Source organism: Ambystoma mexicanum, chromosome 1q (assembly GCF_040938575.1).
Source record: "Ambystoma mexicanum isolate Mex_15411 chromosome 1q, UKY_AmexF1_1, whole genome shotgun sequence".
NCBI lineage: Eukaryota > Metazoa > Chordata > Amphibia > Caudata > Ambystomatidae > Ambystoma > Ambystoma mexicanum.
In genome coordinates, this window is record NC_090922.1 from 1,118,653,971 (window position 1) to 1,118,677,261 (window position 23,291).

Here is a 23,291-nt window from a genome sequence, read left to right on the forward strand (position 1 = left end):
TACATATACTCCCTTAGATCCTGCTTGAATACCATCCAAACGTGGATGTCTATAAATTAGCCCAAATTAGATTTCACAAAAACTGTTTTTATCATCATCAACAGAGGCAAAACCTAGCCCATGGTAGAAGGCTCACTTAAATACACCTCAAAGGTGTCTTTTCACCCTCCCCCCAAGTGCCAAGTCATGGGCTTCTTCATTGACCCTGACCATTCCTTCAAAACTTCATAATAAATAAAGCTCAGACTTTCCCTAAGCAAATCTTCTCAAGAATACCAATATTTTTCCATCAAAGCACCATCGGATCAACAGTGCAAGCCTTCGTTGTTCCACACATCAAAGGTGCTGTGTCCTCCTCACCGGCCCCCTAACTAATTTCTCACACCATCTGAAAGCTATGTTCGGATCTCCAGTATTCACAATCTCAAATCACAACCATAACATTGCTCCAAAGAACCATGAAAGCCCTCATAACAAACCCAACATTTCTGAATCTTAGCATACACCTTTAATAAATAGGACATTGGGCCTCATTACAAGTTTGCCGGTCCGGAAACAACAGTGTCGGTAAGCTTACCAGCACCGTGTTTCCGGACCGGCAAACTACGAGTTCTGCGGGTGGGTGGCATCCCGCCCGCCAGGTCAGACCTGGCAGGCGGGGCGGCACGTGCCCGCAGACTTTGATGGAAGCACCGGCACTATTGCGCAGAGTGCCGGTGCTTCCGTCCTCCCCATTCCCATCGAGTCCTGTGGGACTGGAATGGGGAGTTACGATTGTTGCCGCCTGATTTACTGGACCGCCGGGGCTGTAATGCCCCGGTTTTTCCGGCAAGTCAGGCGGCGGTAAATCATCACGAGTCTGGCGGCAGCCTGCCGGTTTTACCGGCATGGCTACCGCCGGACATGCAATGTTCCCAATTGTCACCACCTACCCAATGAAAGTGACTTAAACTGCGTGCCGAAAGACACAGAGAGGTATCAAGAAATGTCTCCATAAGCATCTTGTAATGCTCACTAAATTTGTGATCAAATGTATCTATGTAATCTGCATTCATATTTTTGATTTAGGGTATGTACCATTGTGCAAACCCAGCTCCCAGGCACAGCAAAGAACTTTACATAGCAAAGAAAATAAGATCACGTCCAGAGATGTGCCAGATGTATACTAGAACTTTCAATATTGTAGGAGCTGTTATTTGAGGAGGAAGGGTTAGATACAGGACAGAGTGAAGAGATGGAGATAGTGTTTTGTATCTTTTCTGCAAGTTTGTAAGTGGAGTATCAGATGGATAGGTAGAGATTTTCAGGGGTAGTGGATATTTAATGTTTACCTGAGTTTTATATATAAAGCTCAATATGCATGCAATAGTTCAGTTTACTGGAATGTGTATATATTTTTTATTTTTTATTTATTTTTGGTTTTTAGAGAAAAACCTTTACAAAATGCACAGTCAAGACAATATATAAAACTTCTGAATAAACAAAGAGCCATATTAATAGAAGCAGCAAAGGAAAAAGGAAAAAAGAAAAAGAAGTGTCCATAGACCAAGGGGGATCGGCTTTGGCATAGAAGCCATCTTTCGTGCTTCGTATGTTTTGTCTTTATATTTTGATGGTACTTCTTTCCAGTACTTGCACTGTTGTTGCTGTTAATAGGGTCACATAACCGGCTATCATTCTGTCCCAAAAAAACTCTGATATCAGGCCCTCCTTCCAGGTACCCTCGCACTCAATTAGTAAGTGTCTTAGTGATTGTTTACAGGGTGATTCACACTGTCCTCACAGCTTGTTTGCCTGGTCCCCCTGGTTTCTCTTTGCCAGTAATTCCCCGGTGTGAGCAATGTTTAACCTGAGTCTAAGAAAGTTATTTCTCAAGGTTTTATCTGGAAACTTTTGTAGGTATCGCGGTAAACATCCTAATTTTTTTTCCACTTTGAGGAATAGTTTTGGGGGATTCAAAGATCTCACACCCGCAATTGTATCTATCCAGTTACTTGTTTCTAATGACCTCTTCCCTCTCAGTGGGTTTGTGACTAGGGTTTCTAAATCCAGATCAAGTCTGTTCAGGATTTCTCTTGTTTTCTGCTCCAGACTGAGAAGTATCTGAGATCTTGAGTTTTTTAAATGCTCATTCACATCCCCATAAAGCGAGTTTTTTTCTGCGATGATTATTTGCCCTGATTATAGACTCAGGATTGGTGTGCACATCGGGAGGCCGAGGGTTCTTTTGCAGAGGGGGCCCTCCAGCTTGTTCCAATTGATGTGCCAAAGCAATGGTTTTGCTTCCAAACCATAAAGTATGACCAGAATTGCTTTTGCCATGTAGAATCCTATTAGGGGTGTAATGGAGAATCTGCAGTACTTGGCGTTTAGTTCTTTCATTTGAGGTGTTATTTGTGCGACTTTCTCCATAATTGCCATAACAAATTTACTTTTTGCTGGGGAGGCATATACCTTATATCCCAGATATGTTAACTCTTCAACTCGGGGGATGGTTTTCCCCTCTGGGACCCAATTTCCATGACCGATTTTCTTTCTTAGATGCTTGAAGACTAGGATTTTGGATTTTAGGGGGATGTTTGAGAGGCCGTTTAAGCTACTGCAGACATGTTCAAAAGCACTATATCGGCTGCGTAGGCCAGCCAGCTCCTTCCATTTATCACTGGACTGACCAACGCTGAAGAAAGCAGAAATGCACCCAGGTCTGATAAGAAAAGATTGAAAAACAATGGGGCGCCCAGGCAACCTTGTCTTACCCCTCTAAAGACATGTATTAATTCTGACAGATGTCCTTGTGCATCCAGCCGCAATCTTAGTGTGGTATTTTTGTGGAGATCAATTAGCATTGCCAACAGGGAATCTGGAATCCCCCAGCTGTATAGTTTCCTCCAGAGCAGGGATCTATCAAAATGATTGAATGCCTTGGATAGATCTACCCATGCCCTGTAGAGCGGGGTGTCCACTTTCTCCCTTGATTTTTCACTTACAAGATTTAGGATTAGACCATTGAGGCTGGTAGGCAGACCCTGGCTAAACCCTGTCTGGTGGCATGAGAGAATCTGCCTTGTCTCCACCCATTGTGATAACTCCCTCAACAATAGTTTCATGAACACCTTGCTGTCAATGTCAAGGAAGGCGATTGGCCGGTAGTTTGCCGGACTTAGCCGATCGCCCACCTTGAAGAATGGAATGACAAGCGTGCTCTTCTAGGAGGGAGGAAATGTGCAGTTCTTCAAGATTTCTCTGAAAAGATAGTTTAATATCTTGGCCCAAAGTTTTGGTTTATTTCTCAAGACCTGATAGGTCAGACCGTTTGGGCATGCCGCTTTGGATGTGGATGATTTAGTTATTATTTCAAGAATATTTTGCTCTTCAAAATTAAGATGCGAAAGAGCATCTTTAACCATATTGGTTTCTGATTCCCTGCGTATATATAATGTGTAACTGTTTAATTTTGTTGCATTTTGTGATAATAGATTCACTTGGTTTCATCTGTATCAGACTGTGATCCTGAAGACCTGGAGAGCCACAGGAAAACTCCAGATCGAGCTTCTGCTTTGAATAAGGAGACCAGACAAGGGTATGGGTTTATATCTTCTTAGCTAACTTGACACAGTGTTACTTACTTACTTATTTTGAGTGTTTTGCTATTCAAGTCTGGAAATATGGTTTCATCTTTCAGGAAAGGTCCTCTTTCTCATGTGGTACTTTCTTTGCTCTATTGCCCCTTTTCATTCACTCTCCATTTTAATATTCCTCTTTCCCCACACACCTGCCAAACCTGGTCTCCTCTGCCACTAAGCCATCAATTGAATTAAATCTGGTTTGCCATGGTGCTTTTCCATGGAGCTGCGGAACCCCTGCTATGCCTATTCTATGGTGCCTTTCTCTCACCACTAAATCCCTGGTCTTTAACCTTATTTCACAAGCCCTGTGCTATAGACGAAAGACTCATAATGAGTCACAGACTGCAGAGTCAAACCAATGTTACTACGATGACCTGATTTGAGCTAGAAGATTTAACTTTACAACTGAATGTGTCAGAGAAGGCAGTGTCCCAAGCACCCTAAAACAAGACTAATCCACCCTCTCCTCAAAAAACCCACCTTGGACCCAGAAGATCTTGCAAACAACATACTCCATCTAAACTCAGACCAACATGTATCACTGAAACAGCTAGACATCTTCAAATCATGGACAAAGGTGAATCATGCCTCCTGGTCCTCCTACAATTCTCTGCTGTGTTCAACATGGTCAACCAACCCACACTATCTAGCCTGCTCTTGAACACAATTGCCTGCCCTGGGACATTTCTGATCTGGTTTGCATCTCACCTCTTGAACAGGCACCAAGCTGTCCAGATGGGCAACCTAGGCCAGACTGCTGCCCTGTCACTTGTGGAGTTCCACAAGGCCCTACATGGACGATATACAATTTGGTGGTGAGGGATTGAGGGCAGGGGATGAAGGTGCATTGAGTTGGGGTAGAGGGGAGTAAGGCTCTGGTGCATCAGATGTGCTGGTTTTCAGCATGGACTGAATACGGCTGTGGAGCTCTCTCTTAAGTGTACAGATATCAGGGTGGTGGGTTGGTGGAGAGAGGGGAGTGTGGGGTGTGAAACCCCCCATTAGCGAGAATAGCTGAGGGCGGGGGTAAGGGTTTCAATGTAAGGGGATTTGGCAGGTTGGAACTCATTGAGGGGTTCGGTCGGTGGGATTTGCAGGGTAGGGCTTCAAGGGAGGGAGATTCGACTAATTGTAAATCATGGGTACAAGAGGGAGGACTTCTGGGGACTCCTGCACGGTATGGGGACGGTCACCGCTCGCAACCGGCAATCTTCAAATCAGTGCCTGTTCAGTGTTTTTATGCCTTGCGTCTACCGCAAATAGCAACTCTGCAGTTTCTGGCTGTCGAGATGGACTTTCCTTGCTTCTGGGGTCCCGCACTCTATTGAGGGGGCTCAGGCTCGGTCAGTCCTCTAGGCCAGCTTAAAAGCAACGCACACAATCTGGTGTTCCTCTCCCTGGCTATATGGTTTCCAGCAGCAACTCTGTGGAAATTCAACCAGCTCCGAAATGGATGTCCAGGTGGCTTACTTTGGAGTTGATTGGTCCCATCAACTCATTTGGCAAAGTCGTCCTTGCAGGGGCTTCTCTGTCGATACGAATTTGGAGTTTCAGCACAGCAGCAGGGCTTCACCGGGCAAACCAACGGTTCAGGAGTTGCAGCAGGCGTCCTCTTCAAGTTCTTCTTCGGTTCCTTCATCCAGTGGTCGACTCTGCCTTCCAAGCTAAAAGCCTCACCTTATATTCAGTTCTCTCCCATTTATTCCAGCCCAGCTGTCAGTCACCCAGCAGGGTGGCTGTCAGTCACCCAGCAGGGTGGCTGTCCTTGCTGGACAGTCAGCCCACCAATCACTACAGAGTGCATTTGGGTCTCCTAGGAGACTAAGTACAGGGAGTTTCGGCCACCTCCCTCACTTCCTGCCTACCCCAGACACCCTGGAGCCAGAGGCGGGCTTCACTCGTGAATCCCCCCAAAGGCAAAGCGAACAATGGGACCAAACCTGGTTTAGCGTGCAGAGTAAATCTCAAGAAGGACCTTTCCACAAAGAAATGGCGAAAAAAGAAGACAGGGCCATTTTTACAAAAATTGCTTTACTGTAGCTGCGATCGCAGCCCGCGGTAAATGCACACCATGGTAGTTAAAACAAAACCACTGCCACCAGCCATTCAGTGAGAAAAGGGTAACATAAAAAATGTTATATGAGAAGCTAGACAAAGGGAATACTAGGTAACCCCTCCAACACCATATTGTAAGATAGGGTGCTGTATCTAGAAAGTTACAAATGTAAGTAAAGTCAATTTCACTTTACTACTCTGGGAAACAGTATTTTATCTCAGAGTAGGTATGTCAACCTTTGGGAAATCTGAAAGACTTCCCTGTGTCACTGCACTGAAGGTGCTGTGTGCCACAGTGTAAAAGATGATGCCTATGGAGTTTGTCACGCTCCATAACCAAAAGAAACACAAAGCTCAGAAATCACATTAAAATACATGAGAGAGTGGGAAAACGGGTCTCACTCTCTCCAGGTTCAAAAAATCAAGTCCTCAAAATCCAGCAAAGTTGCTGGGGGTCTCTAAGGTAGAGGGAATTAGCACATTTCAGAGAATTCTCCCTAACAGTGGGAATGGCAAGCCGAGTGATGTTTAACCAGATGGTTAATGAATCTTATGTCTCATAAATAAACATTATGTTTTACTCTGTTTGTCACTTTGCTCTAAAGCTAATGTCCCAGAGTGAAGGCTTTGTTTTATCTGTTCTACATTCATCTAGCTATCAGTTTCAATCGTTCTCTCTTCCTTGTCTGTTCTCATTTTTCCAAGTATTGTGCGCCATATAGAGTCTTTCATCAATTTTAGTGTTTCTTTTTTTCTTAGCAATGCTGTGTTGTTCCTCTTGGTACATTGTCACATGTGGCAACAGCTATGCTTTGATCATTTTTCTGTCTTTGTTGGTTATCTACACTTATAACCTTTTATCTTTCTTGGATGCATTTACATCCTACATACCAGTATACAGGGCCTCATTAAACGGACGCCGGTATTTGACCGAGTCCGCCATGGTGAATGGCGGAATTACCGCCCTATTCCAAGGTGTGTGGGGGAGGTAATTCCCCATTCACCATGGCACTTCCCCATTCCCATTTTTGCCCCCATAAGGCTCAATGGGAATGGAGAAGGCGGTAATTACGGTACCGCAAATTGCGGTACTGTAATTACCTCCAAGGTCCCTTTGCGGGTCCCATCCTTAACGGCTGGTAAAACCAGCCGTTAAGGTAGGGTCCCACAAAGGGACCTCGTAGTAAGGTGGTAAGGGTTTACCGGCACTGGTACCCTTACCGGTACCGGTAAACCCTTACCGCCATTCGTGTAATGAGGCCCACAGTGTATGTGGTTTGGGTTTGGTGCTTTATATAGCACAACCCTAGCCAGGAACCAACAAAGCACAGTACATGTTGTTCAGCGTAATGTATGAGGTGCAATAGAGGGGTTCAATATGTTTTAAGCAATGTTCTGGATGTTATGTGGGAATGCAAGGAGCATATTTGGCTAGCACCTAGGTATTGACTGGTGAGGAAGGTCTAGTCACTGCTTGTCATTCAGGCATGGATGACGGTGAAGCAATGAGGTAAAGTGGACTATGCATTTGTTCATTCAGTGTTTGCTGTGTGGGTCAGTCAGTGACCTGGGTATTTCCCTGTCCATGTTCCACGAAGATAGATATGAATAGTCCATCTTCGATGAATATGATTAGAACCCATTGCTACCCTACCACCACTGGAGAGCCCCTACCTCCAGCTGCATATCTGAGAAAAGAAACAATATGGCAATCACCATAACGGATTACTTCTCCTCTGGGATGAGCAAGCCATCCTGCACATGTCAGCAACCTCCCTAAAACCGGCATCCACAGCTATAAAATATGCCATATAGACAATAGCGTATCAGACAATGTCAGAAAATAATTGTAAATATTCCCAGAGGCTTCCAACTGAAGAAGATCTGTCAGGTGAGTACACTATCAGCTTATTCAACAATGCTATAATGATGAAATGACTATTGCTCAGCATGATTAGGGGGGAGCAAAGACCTCTAAGTGTTATACCTGACACTGCACTACTACTGAAGCATTGATGTGGAGTTAAGGGTGTGAGATGTAGGAGCCCGTAAGAAAGCCTTGCATCAACAATAGTAGAGTAATTACCAAAATAAACAGAATGTCCAAACAAGGTTCTATACAAATATATACTTAATTGAAACACAAACTACTAAAAACAATCAGATCACACCCTGTAAAGAATGAACACAGATAATGCAGACCAGATAGTAAAAGATTGTATATTCTGGGAATTAGTTGACAGAAGGAAACATGCAGGCAATAGAGAAAAAAGTAAACGTCAAAATGATTACCTTTTAATGTCTTCTATTATGTAGGTCAAGGGGTCTTAACCATCTCTAGTGCCCAAGGTTCAAGGTTGGGGGTTCAGAACCTAAACACATATTTTTTGTCGGCTTCTGGTCCACTTAAACTCTACTTTAATCTCTTTAGAGTGTTCCAACAGCATAAAGGTGTTCTTCTAGGTACTTTTCTTATCAGTTGAGTCACGGGATTGACACAGCAATGTGCATCTTGACATTGAAGAAAGCAGGCAATTTGTTTCGAGCAGTTTAATCTGATTCTGCTAGAATGGGGCTCATTCGGCACTGAATAGATGCAAACATCACTTGCAGAAAGCTTGACCCCAAAAAGCAGGCAGTGGTTCCCTGGGTACCAGTGTTCTGCAGCAGGCAAGCCTTTCTTCCAGCAATTCACCTCACTTGTCCTTCAGAGGAGGGTAAGGAAAAGGGTTTGCTCTCTTCTGGAAATCTGGAAGGGACTTTGAGCAGCGTTAGCTCCAACAATTCTGCAAGTTGGAACACTGATTTAAAAGAATAAGGGAATATTCCCCCTAATATACTCTAATCTAAACAGGGATTGGTCCTTGTATGAGCTCTCTTTTCTGGGTCAATTCCTGTCCTTTTCACAAATATGTCCCCCTTTTCACTGGCATATGCAGAGTCCTAAATCTGCAGGGAGTCAGGGGTGTTTGGAAAGGAAGATGGAACATATTTTTCAAACTGGGAAACCCTTCTTCTGTGGGTTTCTTGTACCCTGTCTACTTTAGACCTTCCCTAACCACTGCCTGTTACAAATCAAAGAGTTTCCCTGGTAAGCATCTCTTTTCAGTCAATTCCCCCCTTGTCTTCGCAAACCCCTTTTAATTGTACAGTTCCCAGATCTACTCAAGACAGACCAGCCCTCTCTTCCTGGGAGAGGTGTCAGGACCGCTAAAAGGGATCACACAGCCTTTTGTGGCATCATCCCCTTTGTTTATGATGTGGCTTCAAAGTGAAGAAGAACTTAACCGATGGTCTTTTATCTGTTCAACTAAAATGGAAGACTAAGTTACAAGGATGAAATATATAAGCAGCCAATTCTGCTTTGACAGTTGACATAATTTTCTCATGAATTACTAAATCTATATTTTGTGAAGACGTAGTTTATGTTTACATCAGCACAGCCTGTAGTTCATAAAGTTATGTAACCACCAGGTTCATAAAATAGCAGTTAATTTAAGCAACTATTTGTTTGACATGAAAATGGATTTCCTTGTTTATTTCCAGAAATGCCAGGACGTTTGCGGCATAACTTTGCTTCTGAGCAGAATACAAACATATCATTTGAAGGCAATATTGCGGATGGTTTTGGGCATGTACCCTCCAATTTGTAGTGTTTCTAGCAGGTATGCCAGCCACTTCTAGGTTTTAGCAAATATCGACGGTGGTCAATAATTAATAGTTTCGGTGATGTGAGTATTGGCACACCCAATACACAACTGTACATCTTATTTGCATCTTACACTTAAGGAAGGAGGCATTTTACAGGATGGTTACAAAAGGCTGCTTTAACCTTCATGTGCACATTTCAACTGTGGTGTATACCTCCAGGTTGCAGTGTGGCCTTTAAGGTGCGACCCAGCTAAATAACAGATGCACAGCAGAAAGTATACATTGGTGTCTTACATATTGATGTTGGTGAAAGCACCCCACGGGCTGGCAAGCCCATCTGGTTAGAAACAGCTCAAACACTTGGCATAGAAAAAGTAACACGGAGGACACAAGGATGGAGAAAGACTAAAATTAATAGCTAGATTAATGTAGGACAGACAGAAGAAAGGCCTCACTTTGAGACATGAGCTTGAGAGTAAAGTGATAAACTGAGTAAAAACATAAAGTTAATTTATGAGACATAAGATAAATTAACCATCTGGGTTTCAATAACCTACGACAAAAAGAACTCTGCCTTGAAACTGCCACCCCTGCCACTTCTGTTTTTGGAGTGCTTCACCCATCTGGGTAGACACAACTAAAACACTTTCTTTTTTAAACTTGGGTTTTATTGGTAATTTTTCAGAAAAAGAAACAATGACAACACCGGGAGCAGTATGAATATCACATTAACATCATCATCATCAAACCCCCGTAGTCTCCTCCCCCGCTCCCCCCTGACCCCCCTCCCCAACTCCACCCCTCCCACCAGATCAGTGTCCCATCGTAAAACCAATTGCAGGAGTCGTCATCAGTACTCAAAGTTCGGTGCCTTGGAGCCGTGCTATGCGTTCCCTTAAATGCTGGCTTAGACGGATCCACTGTCTCCCGGGCCGTGGGCTACCCCATTGTTCTTGAGTGGTTCTCTCCGGGCTCCATCGCCTCCCCGCCCCGTGTTGTCTACATGATGTCAGTGAGCCTCCCACCCCCATTCCTGGTAAACCCCATACCAATTTGCCTGGAAGGTGCTCGATTCATTGTTTACCATGGCCGTCAGTTTGTCCATGAGGAACATGTTCTTCAGTTTTTTTAGCCAGTCTTCCTTAGAGGGGGTCTCCGGACTTTTCCACCTTTGCGCTAGGGCCACCCTTCCTGCTCGCAACATGGTCTCCCACATCCTTGGGTACCTATATATTTCCGCCTCCTCCGGTGGGAGGCCCAACAACATCGTCAGTGGGTTGAGTGGGAGTAGTTCCTCGGTGACCTCCGCCATCCATCCCCGTACCTTCTCCCAGAACCCCTGTACCTTAGGGCAGAACCACCACATGTGACCCCTCGTCCCCACTTGGCCACATCCTCTTGGGCATCTGGGGGACACCCCCGAGAACATCTTGGATAACTTCGATGGGTCTCTATGCCATCCCTGTAAAATCTTAAAGTTGTGCTCTATGTCCGACGTGAACAGGTTCCCATGGAAAGCTATTTTAAACACCCTGGACCATGCGTCTTCCGAGAGAGCCTCTCCTGCCAGGTCATTCCAGAACCCACAAAACCCTCTCCTCCCTTCCAAGTTAACAGTGTTCAATATTTGGTACATTTTGGATACTAGCCCCTTCCTCGTTGTGGCCGTCTCTAATAACTTTTCAAAGGGGGTCAGCTGTCTCCGCAGATTCAGGCCCCAAGTCTGGTCACAGAGGATGTCCTTCAGGCATAGATATTCAAAGACTGAAAGAGACCCCCGCCCAAGCGCATCTCGCAGCTCCTCGTATTCGAGGAACTCGCCCTCCTTGAACAGCTGCCCCGCCCATTCCAGCCCCCCATCCGACCAGGACTGGGCATACTTAAATCCCCTGCTACCTAGTTTGAGCGGGTGGCCCCAGAGCGAAGACATCGGGGAGGGCCATGAAGTGAGTTGCGCAGTTGTGGGTCCCTCCTTCCAAATCGACCAGAGTATTCCTAGGGTTGGGTGGGTCTGCAGTCTATTTGGGATGTGTTTACGCGGCAGCCACAAAAGGTTGCGTACTTTCAGAGGGTGGGCATCCATGTCCTTCAGATAAGACCAATAGGTGCCCATCCCTTCCCTCATATGTTCCAACAGGACCCTTAGCTGGGTGGCCCGGTGGTATAGAAGGAAGTCCGGCAGCCCGAAACCACTCTCCTCCCTAGGTAACGTTAGAATGGCCTTCTTTATCCTCGGGTTCCGCCCTTGCCAAACAAACTCTCGGACTGCCCTCTGTAGGTCTCGAAACATCTGGTCGAGGACCCCCGTTGGGAGTGCCGTGAAAAGATACAGCAGTCTTGGGAGGATGTTCATTTTCACCGCTGTCATGCGCCCGTACCAAGACAGGATCATACCCCCCCACCTCCTCAGGTCTGATTTTATCTCTGCCATAATGGGCCCATAATTCGGCGAAGCCAATTTTGAGAGATCCCTTGTGAGGAGTACACCCAAGTACCTGATGGAGTCCTTCCCCGCAACAATCCCCGCACACCCATCCCGGCGGTCCAGCCCTGGGTCCCGAGCCCTCATAGGGAGTAACACTGATTTTGATGCGTTTATTTTTAGCCCTGAGAATTGCCCAAAGGTCGTCATCAGGGACAGGAGGGGGGGGAGCGAGGTGCTGGGCTCCACCAGGTATGCAAGAATATTGTCAGCAAACAGGGAGAGCGTGAACTCCACCTCTCCTCTTTTAATCCCTTTAATGTTGGGGTGAGCTCGGACCGCTATGGCCAGGGGCTCCATCGTCAGGACATATATTAAAGGGGAGAGTGGGCATCCCTGTCGCGTCCCCCGCGTGAGAGGGAATGAGTCGGAAAGTTCTCCATTCAACTGTACTCTCGCCGTTGGGGCCCCGTATAGAGCGGAAACCCAGTTCCTGATGTGAGCCTCGAAGCCCATTCGACGGAGGAGGAGTTGCATGTACCTCCACTCCACCCTGTCAAAAGCTTTCTCGGAGTCCAGGGAAAGCAGACTTGCATCTAGGTCTGATTCTTGGGCATGGTGGATTAGGTCTATCGTCTTCCTGATGTTATCAGAGCCTTGTCTGCCCCCTATGAATCCCACTTGATCCCCGTGAACCAGCTTGGACATTATCCCCTCCATCCGTTTGCCTATCACCTTGGCCAGGATCTTTACATCTATATTGAGGAGGGAGATTGGGCGATATGAGGAGCATTCAGTGGGGTCTTTGCCCTCTTTGGGCAGGACCACAATTATGGCCCTCATCATGGTCTCTGGCAGAGAGCCCCCCTCTAACACCCTGTTAAACACCCTCACCAGGTGTGGGGCTAGGATAGCCCGGAACCTCTTGTAGAAGTACACGGAGAAGCCGTCTTCCCCCGGGGACGTTCCCACCTTCATCCCACTGATCGCGTGCTCCACCTCCTCTTCCATCACCCGGCCCTCTAGACCCTCCACCATTTCACCTGTCAAGGACGGGATCTGGATGGAGTCCAGGAAATCCTCAATCTGAGTGTCATCCCTCGTCATATTCCGACGAGTATAACTTTTCAGAATAGCAGTGAAAGGCTGCTCCAATGTTAGAGGTGTCGTGATCTAATGATCCCCGATCATTCTTCACTGCCTTCACCGTTCTGTTCCTTTGAATCTCTCTGAGTTTCCAGGCCAGGATTTTGTCAGCTCTGTCCCCCTTCTCATAATATTTCTGTTTCACTAGCTGGAGGCTCCGCTCGGTCTTATGTAACAGGAGGTCTTTCAACTGGAGTTTGTAATTTTCCAGGGAAGCAATCTGATCTCTTTCCAGGGGAGCCTGCGGGAGGCCACCCGGTTGGAGTTGGGCTATCTTTTCCCTCAGGGATTTTTCCTGGGCCTCCCTCTCCCTCTTTTACTGGGCTCCCATTCTAATGAGGACGCCGCGTAAGGTTGCCTTAAAGGCGTCCCACAGCACGTGTGTGCCCACCTCGCCGTTGTCGTTCAACTCGAAATACTCCGAGATGGCGTCCTGCACCTCCTGTACTAGAACTTTGTCCTTCAGCAGGGAGTCATTACACTGCCATCCCCCTACTATAGTGGTACAGACCAAGTCCTGGTCGGACCAAGGAACCGGGTCAACACTGTGGCCAGAGACATGTGGGAGAGGGGGTTCACCTACCAGGATATAATCTATACGGGAATATGATGTGTGGATTGCTGAGTAGTATGTGAAGGAGGGGAGGCCTGTCCTGGGTGTCGGGATGGTGTCCACCAGGCCCAGCTCCGCGTTGACCCTCTGGAATGTACGGGCCATGGTTTCATCTGCGGCCCTAGTGAGCTGAGGCCCCAAGCGTTTTCTATCTGCGGTTGGGTCTAGGACCATATTGAAGTCCCCCCCACCACCAACAATTTCAATTTGTCCTTCACTCCCTCCCAGAATTGCGCCTGGCCCTCATTAGGGCCGTACACAACTGCCAGGGTCAGAGGGGAACCCCGCAAAGAGCCCTTTGCCAGCAGATATTGGCCCTCTGGGTCCTTCACCGTGGCTTCCACTTCAAAGCCAACATCCCTTGCTTGCAGTATGGCTACCCCCCCCTTTTCTTGGTTCTGTGGGATGCGCTGAGGACCTCCCCGATCCCGCCCCCTTGCATTTTCGGTTCCTTCCCCCGGGCCCAGTGTGTTTCCTGAAGAAAGAACAGGTCAAGCGTTGCCCTCCTAAATTCCCTGCAGACCAAGGATCTCTTGGTTGGGGTGTTCAACCCCCGCACATTAAGGGAACCCACGCCCAGGGCGGGCAGATCCTCAGCCATTGTCTAGGATCAACATCTTACTGGGTAGCTGGCTCGTGGCACTTTTCCTTTCCTGCTCCTTTTGTGTTACAACCTGATCTCCCTTACCCCCTCACCCCGCCCTCCAGGTGGGCCTTAAACCTGTCCCCAACTGCCCTCTGGTCCCCCCTCCGAACTGAACAACCCCAACTGTTCCTTCAACCCCCACCCCCCACCCCGGCGTCCAGCCAAATAGTCCCACCATTGCTGGTAATTGGCCGGACCACCAGCCTACCGCCTCCGGCTGGGCTAATGTCAGAAATCACTCCTCCTTGAGCCCCCCTCTTTGTCCCCCCTCGCCCCCCCGAGCCCTCTCCCCCAGGTAACCGACATACTTGCTGTTCTGGGAGGACCCTTACGTCCTTAGACCCCATAGTCCTGGAAGTCTACTCGTCCTTGTGCCAGGCCGGACGTTGTGATCGTGAGTTGAGTTCTTTGCTCGGTTTCCCCGTACCCTTTTGTACTTCCAGGCTACCCCAGGCTCGACCGGCCCGCTCCTCCCTGACCGGGGTCGGCGTCTTCCCTGTCCGTCGTCGGGGACGGCGGGTTTAGTTTCTTAAGTTTCCGTGGACCCATCTCCTCTCTCCTTGTGACCTGCATTTCCTGGATCCTTCCGCTGCGAATCCCGTGGGTTCTCTCCGAGGGGCTGGGTCCGACACATACCCTTGGATGGCTTCCCTTATGTCCTCCTCTGTAATCAGGGTCGACCGTTGGCCCTCGTACTCGAACGAGAGGGAGAAGGGATACCCCCATCTATAGCGCACCCCCTTCTCTTTTAGCATTTGTGTCAGAGGGCGGCACATCCTGCGTTTGGCCAGCGTGTATGAAGAGAGGTCCTGGAAAATGGACACTTGTGCGTTGTTATAGGTTATTTCCCGTGTCTTTCTGGCCTCCTCCAGAACCTTCGATTTCTCGGTGTAGTAATGAAAGCGGACCAGGATTGACCGGGGGCCCCCAGCTCTGCCCCCCGCTCTGTGGACCCGGTCGAACGTTGGTGATAATGTCCCTCACCATCCGGTTCAGTTCTCTTTCCGTTTCTCCCTCCAACTCCGGGACCCCAAAAATTCTGAGGTTGTTCCTCCGTTCCCTATTTCGAAGTCGTCCATTTGCCTGGCCCTCTCCTCGTCTCTTTTTTCTAGCGCAGCTATTCTCATGGACATGTCCATCTCTTGGGTCGTTGCTGAGGACTGGTTGGTCTCCAGCTGCAACAGTCTGTCCTCGACCTTGTCCACCCTGCGGTCCATGTTCTCCATAATCTGGGCAATGTCCGCCCGCATGTCTCTGATCTCCTGCAGGACTGAGGCAAAGCCCTTTTCCATTGTAAGGGTGGGCGGGGGCGAGGTCTCGGGCTGGGACATTCTAGTCGTCCGATCCAGGCCGCTAATCTCCCTTCTGGGATCTTGGTAGCGATACTCGTGGAGGGTTTGGCGCCAGCTCATCCGATCTCCCTATCTCTCCCTCCGGTCAGTGGTCTTCGGGGGCCAAGAGCGACGATCCTGCTGGGAGACCGCCCTCACTCCTTCGGGCAAAACCGCTCAGTGTGGAGCTATCTTTGAGCGGGCACACGCCCCACCAGTCTCCGGTGGGGGCCTCACACTCTCTACACGCCCTTTTTCCCCGCTGCTTGTGGTCGTCTGTCCCTGTGACAACGATGAGTATCAAATTTGTAATCGGATGAGGGTCCAGGCTGGGACGGGGGGCGCAGCGCCCACATCGTGCTGATTAGGTACTGTCGGCCATGTTTTCTTCTGAGTTCGTCTCCAGGTGGGCACTCGCCCTGGGACGGAGCCCAGGGGCCACCACCTGTATAACTCTCTCACCTTCTTCACCGGCCGTGCCCCGCTGTTGTCCGCAGTACACCGCTCCGATGGCCCTCGCCAGGGTCAGTTGGTTGGGGTCTCGGCGCCCCTGTTGTTCGACTCCGTGTTCGGGGGCTCGGATCAAGCGGGCTGCCTCACCTCTGGCGGGTCTGGTTGGTACCGACCCCCCGTGCCGCGGGGCCCCGACGGTGGAGTCCCTGCCGAAGCGCCGGCGTGCTCTGTGACCGGGGTAGGGTGGAGGGGTCAGGCGCGCTTGCAGGCCTCAACAGCTAATGCGTACCACAACTCCCCACGCAGCTCTGGAGGCGGGCGGGGCCTCCCGCGGAGTCTCTCGTTGGGCCGCGGGGCCTCGTTCTTGGACATCCGAGGGTCTTTCGGCGTCGCTCTTTCGCCCGGGGGGGTCTTCCGGGATTCACCGCCACTGAGAACCGCAGCTATTTCGTGGGGGGGTTGTGGGGTGGCTCAATCCCTCAATACAGCCCAGTTTCGGCGGGAGCGGCATCTTCAGGCAGCCATCGCCTGTGCGCCCCCTCCTAAAACACTTTCTAATGCACATATTGCTTTGTGAAAGTGAGACTGATTAGCATACCTGATTTGATTTGAGCTCCCAAAACCCTAGAAGGTTTTCCTAGCAGATGGAAATCTATCACAGTTATCCTGGTACAAGCCAACAAAAGGAATCTGGCACCAATGTGAAGAGGTTTAAGTCAAATGCACCTACTGATGGCAAATCTTCAGAGACTCTTCCATAGGATTTCAACCTCAAAGTATGGAATTTCCTGGATAATGTCTGGTTCTTGACCATTATCCAACTTGATATGATACTTATATAAAACCTGTCTGTGTTTAACTAAGTATCCAACTGTTATTGTGGTCAGACCATTACTTATCCACAGAGACACCACAATTCTACCCATCTCCGCTAGCTCTGCACCTCAATACCATTAGAAGTGTGAAGAATGTGGCCCTTACAACTCCAGCACAACTACAGGATAGTGTGACTCCTCCCCCATTTAAGTTGAATGTGGAGACAATTCTAGTGATCCTCTGAACTAACAACCCAGACATGTTAGATGTGACAGCAGCCACCGAGGTAAGTATACCAAATTGGAGTCTAAAGCAAACGGTTCAGTTTGAATCTGTCGATCATAAATTAAAGAACCAATGGTAATCTGGAGTGCATGGTGGGACACCAAGGCAGTGGAATATAAAGCATGTACTATAGTGCATATGCACGGCTGCCAAAGGTTGATTGGTATGGATAAAGAAGCATACTATTCATATTTAATTGAGAAGGTAACCAACTATGTAAGTGGGGTGCACCCTTGGGGCCAATCCTGTCAAGATCGAGCAGCTCAGAGTAAATATTGGATGCCACGTGGCCCGAGGTGCAGAGGGGCGCCGGCGCTGGTGGCTGTGTGCAACGGGAATACGCGGCCGCAGCTGTGGCCTCAAAGACTCCTGGAGCATGACTGTCCGCCCACCCGATCTGCTGCGGTTTGATCGAGGGAACTGAAGAACGCTGAGTCCCTCTCCCCCCTTAGCCAGTGAGCCCGCCTGAAGGCTACCGAGTATTATGCGAAGGCCCCCGCTCTGACCTGGTGGGCGGAGGATTGCTGATCTTGCCGGCTGATACCAGCAATTTATTTCCTGCCTCCTCTACCGTACTCACACACGCCCCCGGCGACGCAGCCCCCATCTACCTCCTTACATACCCACAGAGCCGAGCATAGGAGAGGCGGAGCGGCGCCGAGGCCTGCAGAACTTCTACCAAGACTGCGCTGTGTTAAGACCTGACTCTGGCAACTCCTGCCTTGATGCCTGGCATAGGCTGGAGATTTTGACATGGCCCCGGGAGTTGTGTCGCCCGGCATATCTCTTCCCCTGCTGGGTGAGTGAGCGTGGCCCCCATCCCCCACAACATAAGGAGAGAGGCTCGCCGATCACTATGGAGGCGCAAGGGCTCTGCCGCGGGTGAAGGTGGGGCCCTACAAGATTTACAGAGCACTGCATGCACGGTGTAACCTGCTGGACCCGTGCTGTGGGCCATTTCCGTCCATTACTGCGTGTGCAGAGATCTAGCGCAGCGGGGCTGCACTCCACTGCATGACACTTGTCCTCATGGCTTACTGAGACCCATCCATCCCTGGACAGGGCAGGTGACTGCCACACATCATGATACAATTGGCATGAGTAACTTCACCATCTAGGCAGCCAAGCTGGAGCAGCGGGCCATTGACCCACCATCCGAGTTGCCTGGTGGGGCCGACCATATCTACCTGGCGAGGAAGGGTATACCTTTACCACGAGGGCGGTGGGCGGGCCGCCTTTGCACCTGAGGAACCACCCCACCCCCCAGGCTGAACATTCTTCTATTGGTTCACAGTTTGCATCTCATTTCCTGGACGTCGCTCCTCCAGGTGCTCTGCTAATCTAGCCTCACTGGTGGCATGATTGAAGACCCCTAAGTACACCCATGTGGTTCCTGTAAAGTGATTTGTAAAATCTTGCCCTATTTGTCCTCACGTCCTCAGACTGCCCTACTGTGCGCTGCTCCCAGATCCACGCCACTACACTACCCCCATATTCACCTGTGTTAGTTGGGACCTAATTCCGACCTGCTGGCCCGTGGTGTCGGCTCTTCCCCCCAGAGAATGCACAATAGGGCCTGGCATGCTAATAAGGTTGGCGCCATGGATACATTTGCAAAGGCAATGCCCAGACCTGAGCAGGAGCAATCCGCAGGGTGCCATAATGACACTGCTGAGCCTGCGACCCCACCTGTCCCTGACCTCACCAGCATGATGGAATCCGTGGCCAAAACGTTTGCGTCCTTGCATGAAAAATTAGACAATATTAATGCGAACATTGCATTACTTAAATCGCAATTAGACCAAGCAGGCACTAGAATCACAGAGGCCAAAACCAGGAGAGGAGCAAACGAAGATGGAATACAGGCAATCCAGGTCACAGTAGCCTCCCTCATTCGGGACATGAAATCCGTCAAGGCCAAATGTGATGACTTGGAATTCAGATCACGCAGAAACAACGTTTGAATAGTGGGCGTGCCTGTGGATGCACTCATGGGAAGGATGGAGCTAGCTGTTGAAAACTTGCTAAAAGAACTACTGGATAACCCTGATCTGTCTCCCTTTTTCAATGTTGAGTGAGCTCACCGCACGCTGGCCCTGCGCCCCAAACCTGGAGACTTTCCTAGGCCCATAATTGCTGAGATCTTGAGCTACTGGGACAGGGATCAGGTGCTTTGTTGGTGAGGGAGAAGGAGGAACTCAGGCTGGGGTCCCAGACTATCAGAACCTTCCCTGACTTCTCCGTGGGCGTGCAACAGGAGAGAAGCCAATTTTTGTTGGGGTGAAAAAGATGCTCAGGGAACGAAATATACAGTATACAATTCTATTCCCTACACGCCTCAAATTTACGTTTAGGGGTAAACTTTACTTCTTTACCGTTCCGGAAGAGGCAGTACATTTTATTGAGGCGCAAATCCCACTGAACAATCCCGCTGACGACATGATGGAGAACGACTGAGCGGGGTAGACGTTCTCTTCAGCATGCTTTACTTTTGAACAAAAAAATTGAAAATGGACCAAAGGGTTCAAAGATAACAGGAATCTTTTTTGGTTTTATCAAAAAATATATATATTTCTTTTTTGATATAGTATTTATTTCACATAATAAAACATGTTTTAATTATACATCAATAGTACTCTTCCCATCATTCCATTCATACTTCACTCATACAGGTCGTCTTCATACTCATGCAATGTCAACAAACATGGGTGTACATTATACCCACCATAAAAATGGTTCACAATATCAAGTTCAACACTCTTGTATCTTCTAGATGAGACCCTCTGTTCTTATTAAAGAGAGTTTTTTCTTTATCGTCTACACGTGTTTCGGTTGTGATGTGATGTGGACTTGCAGAGATTAGCCCCAACAGTTCTAGCCAACCTTCCTCAGGATGAAATACAACACTCCAGTCCGTGTGTTATCTTGATAGAATTCATGAGCCTTCATATCTACAAGAATTTCAAAATAGGGATACTAATTACCAGCTCTCAACTGAACCTGTTATCTTTATATTTATCTAACACTAAATGTCTCTATCTGAACAACATGTTCTTGTCTGTTGTACATTCAAGACTCACCTCCACTGTACCTTCAGAGGACTGTGGTCTTGAAACCTTGGAAAAATCCCTGCTACGGATGATTCTTCATGAGTATCCAAAAGATGTAGAAATTATCTCTAGATACGGAGAATCAAAAAAATCTCCATTAATGATCATCATAATTTAGACAATGAACTCTTTTAATTATTGGTTAAGAAACCTGGCGTTTCTTATATGTAACCCTTGTGGGTACTTACTTCCTTGGCACTTTCCTTTCCACTCGCTTCAATTATGTTTGCTTGGTTTACATCAGGCTGTTATGTCATATGCACATCATAAATAGGGCTCAGGGCTTGGTTGCCCTAATAAAGTCAAAGGGTCTTTAATACCCTATGGAGAAGGAGACAAAGAAGCATGCCGGACTAAGTTGATTGCTCGGCTTGTACAATGTTTTTAGTATAAAAAAGCGGGGACTTAACCGGGTGTATGTTTTTCTGCATGTAAACCAAGTGGTATCTTGTTGGTTCGAAATGTCTCCGTCTAAGGAGAAACACAAAAAGGGGAAGGTGGACCTCCATTAGTGCTAGCCCTGTCTTAATGCAAGGTATCCCGTAATCTTGGGGCTGTCTCCTCATTGATCACTCACCTTGCCGTATTGATCACCGTCGTACGTGTCTGTCTACGTGAAACAGACTCGCCGATCTGTGTATTTCCAGCTCCATATCCTCGTAAAGTAATGGATAAAGAAAGAGGACTGATTTGTGCGGTGCGCGATAGTAACCTGACACACCAATCATATGCGTGCATGTATATTAATGGGGTTATCTACACGCGGGTGGCCCTCGTAAGGTCTAATATTAAAAGGTAGATTATAAGTGGGCCATCTAAAAAGGAAATCTCATAGTGGCTAAAGGGATGGAAGGAGGAAGGGAGGAAGAGACAAAGAAGCAGAGGGAGGAGTTGGAACGCCTTGAAAAAGAATTTGTAGAAAATAAAAACCTCCAAGATTCCAAAAAAATACTGGATAATCTAGACATTGAAATTAACAAATTTAGACAAATCAATTTGGACAGAAAAATATTTAAACTACAAAAAAATATTCTAAATTACAAAGAGGATAAAACATACCCATATCTTAAAGAAGGTTTTTTTTCCCAACATGGTGGTGAGTCAGAATCAGAACCCCCTACGTAATAACAGAGTAGTCACTTTCTCCAATTCATCTGGGTCCTCCAGCGGATCGGATCCATCATTAAGTGGATCAACAGGCCCACCACAAGGGGCCGAAGTCAATTCCAACAACAAGGTTTTTTTTTCTGAGGGGGCCCATGGGGACGACCACGACAACGGACAGGACAACAGCAGGGAGTCAGGAACAGACAATGGTACTCGAATCAGTAACATCAGGCTCCATCCCAATATTCAATTTGTCCTCTCACCTCTTGAATCATTTGGAACTTGATCTCCTATCAAAGGGACTATCATATGCCCTGGTCACCAGAGCAGATCCCTTTAACGTTGAACTTGAATTACAGCGGTTCTTTAGAAATATTAGACTGAAACACTTTTTTGAAATATACTTACCCAGTCAAAGACACGAAGGAGGAGGAGGAGGGGGGGGGGGTGGCCACCTACAACTGCAGCAGAAATCAACATCACTGGCCTAAAGAATACATCTAATTTTGTTCCCCCGGCGCGCACATGTCAGCCAGAAATAGTCACCTATGAAAATAGAGTGACAAAACAGATATTAGATTCCATTAAAAAGAAGAACTATCAGAAAGACAATCTCAATAGAGACGAAAGAACATGTCTTAAAAAATGAAGTGACGTGGATAACCTCACAATCAAGCCGGCCGACAAAGGCGGGGGCATTGTCCTCATGGGCACGGCCAATTATGAAAAGGAAAGCCTGAGATTGTTACGTGACACCATCGCATACAAAAAAGTCGATCGAGACCCTACCTCAAGACTCCAAGAGGAGATTAAGAGCCTCACAGATCATGCTCTTCAGGAAGAATGGATTTGTAAGGAGGAAGCATGTTTCTTGAATAGACAACATCCCAAGAAGGTGGCTTTCTACATATTGCCCAAAATGCATAAAAGTAAGGAAAATCCCCCCGGCAGACCTATAGTATCTGCCATGGATTCCCTTCTGGAACCTCTGTCCATATATAGCGAATTCTTTTATAACCTTTTGTGCTCGCAATGCGCTCATACACCCAGGACACCACGGACATGATCAGAATATTGATGAATCTGAACACTGAAGAAGATGACGTAATTGTGACTATGGATGTAGAATCCTTGTACACTTCAATTCCACAAATGGAAGGTCTTAGTGTACTGGCTGAATATTTAGACACTCGCCACATTCCACACAAACCACCTACAGGGTTTATTCTGGAATGTTCCAGAATTGGAATGATGGAAAATGTCTTTCTATTTAACAGACAACTATACAAACAACAAAAGGGGGTAAGCATGGGGGCAACATTTGCCCCACATATAGCTAATTTATACATGGGCAATTTTGAAGCACGCTATATATCCCCCCTTCTGAATAACACCACAATATGTCAACCCGGATTTGTCAACAAACTACGGTTATGGCAAAGATACATAGACGACGTGTTCTTTGCCTGGAGAGGAGACAGTGCATCACTGTTACTTTTCCATGCATGGATTAATACGTGTGACGAGCACATCAAATTCATTATCGAATGGAGCAGGGATCAGATCAGTTTCCAAGAGTTGATGGTAAAAAAATCTGGGAACTCACTCACCACAACTCTATACAGAAAGAAAACAAATAAAAACTCATTGCTCCATTATTCCTGTTTTCACCTGGACTGTCTCAAACATAATCTACCTTACGGGCAATTTGTACGTATACGGTAGAATTGTACCACAAGGATAGACCATAATGAACATGCTGCATATCTAAAAGAACGTCTACAGTCGTGGGGCTACCCTAAAAAATTGGTTAAAAACAATCTGAAGAGAGCAGCCATCACAGACTGGGAAATATGCCTGAGAAGTAGGGAAAAACAACAAAGCGACAGGCTGGTATGCATGACCACGTTTAACCCGGCTAGTAATGACATCAAACGCATCATTAACCGGAATTGGAATCGCATATAAAAAATCCAGGGACACTTTCGAACAAACCTATGTTCGCTTTTAAGCGCAACAGCAATCTGCGC

General features: G+C 47.6%; 1 protein-coding gene across 1 annotated transcript in view; it reads left to right on the forward strand.

Annotated features, from left to right (window-relative positions):
- AKNAD1 (AKNA domain containing 1) overlaps positions 1-23,291 on the forward strand; it is an 869,453-nt gene that overhangs the window by 423,535 nt on the left and 422,627 nt on the right. The window contains exon 9 of the mRNA XM_069641860.1: positions 3,477-3,580. Coding sequence (XP_069497961.1) covers positions 3,477-3,580 — 104 coding nt within the window. The remainder of the gene's footprint in view (positions 1-3,476; positions 3,581-23,291) is intronic.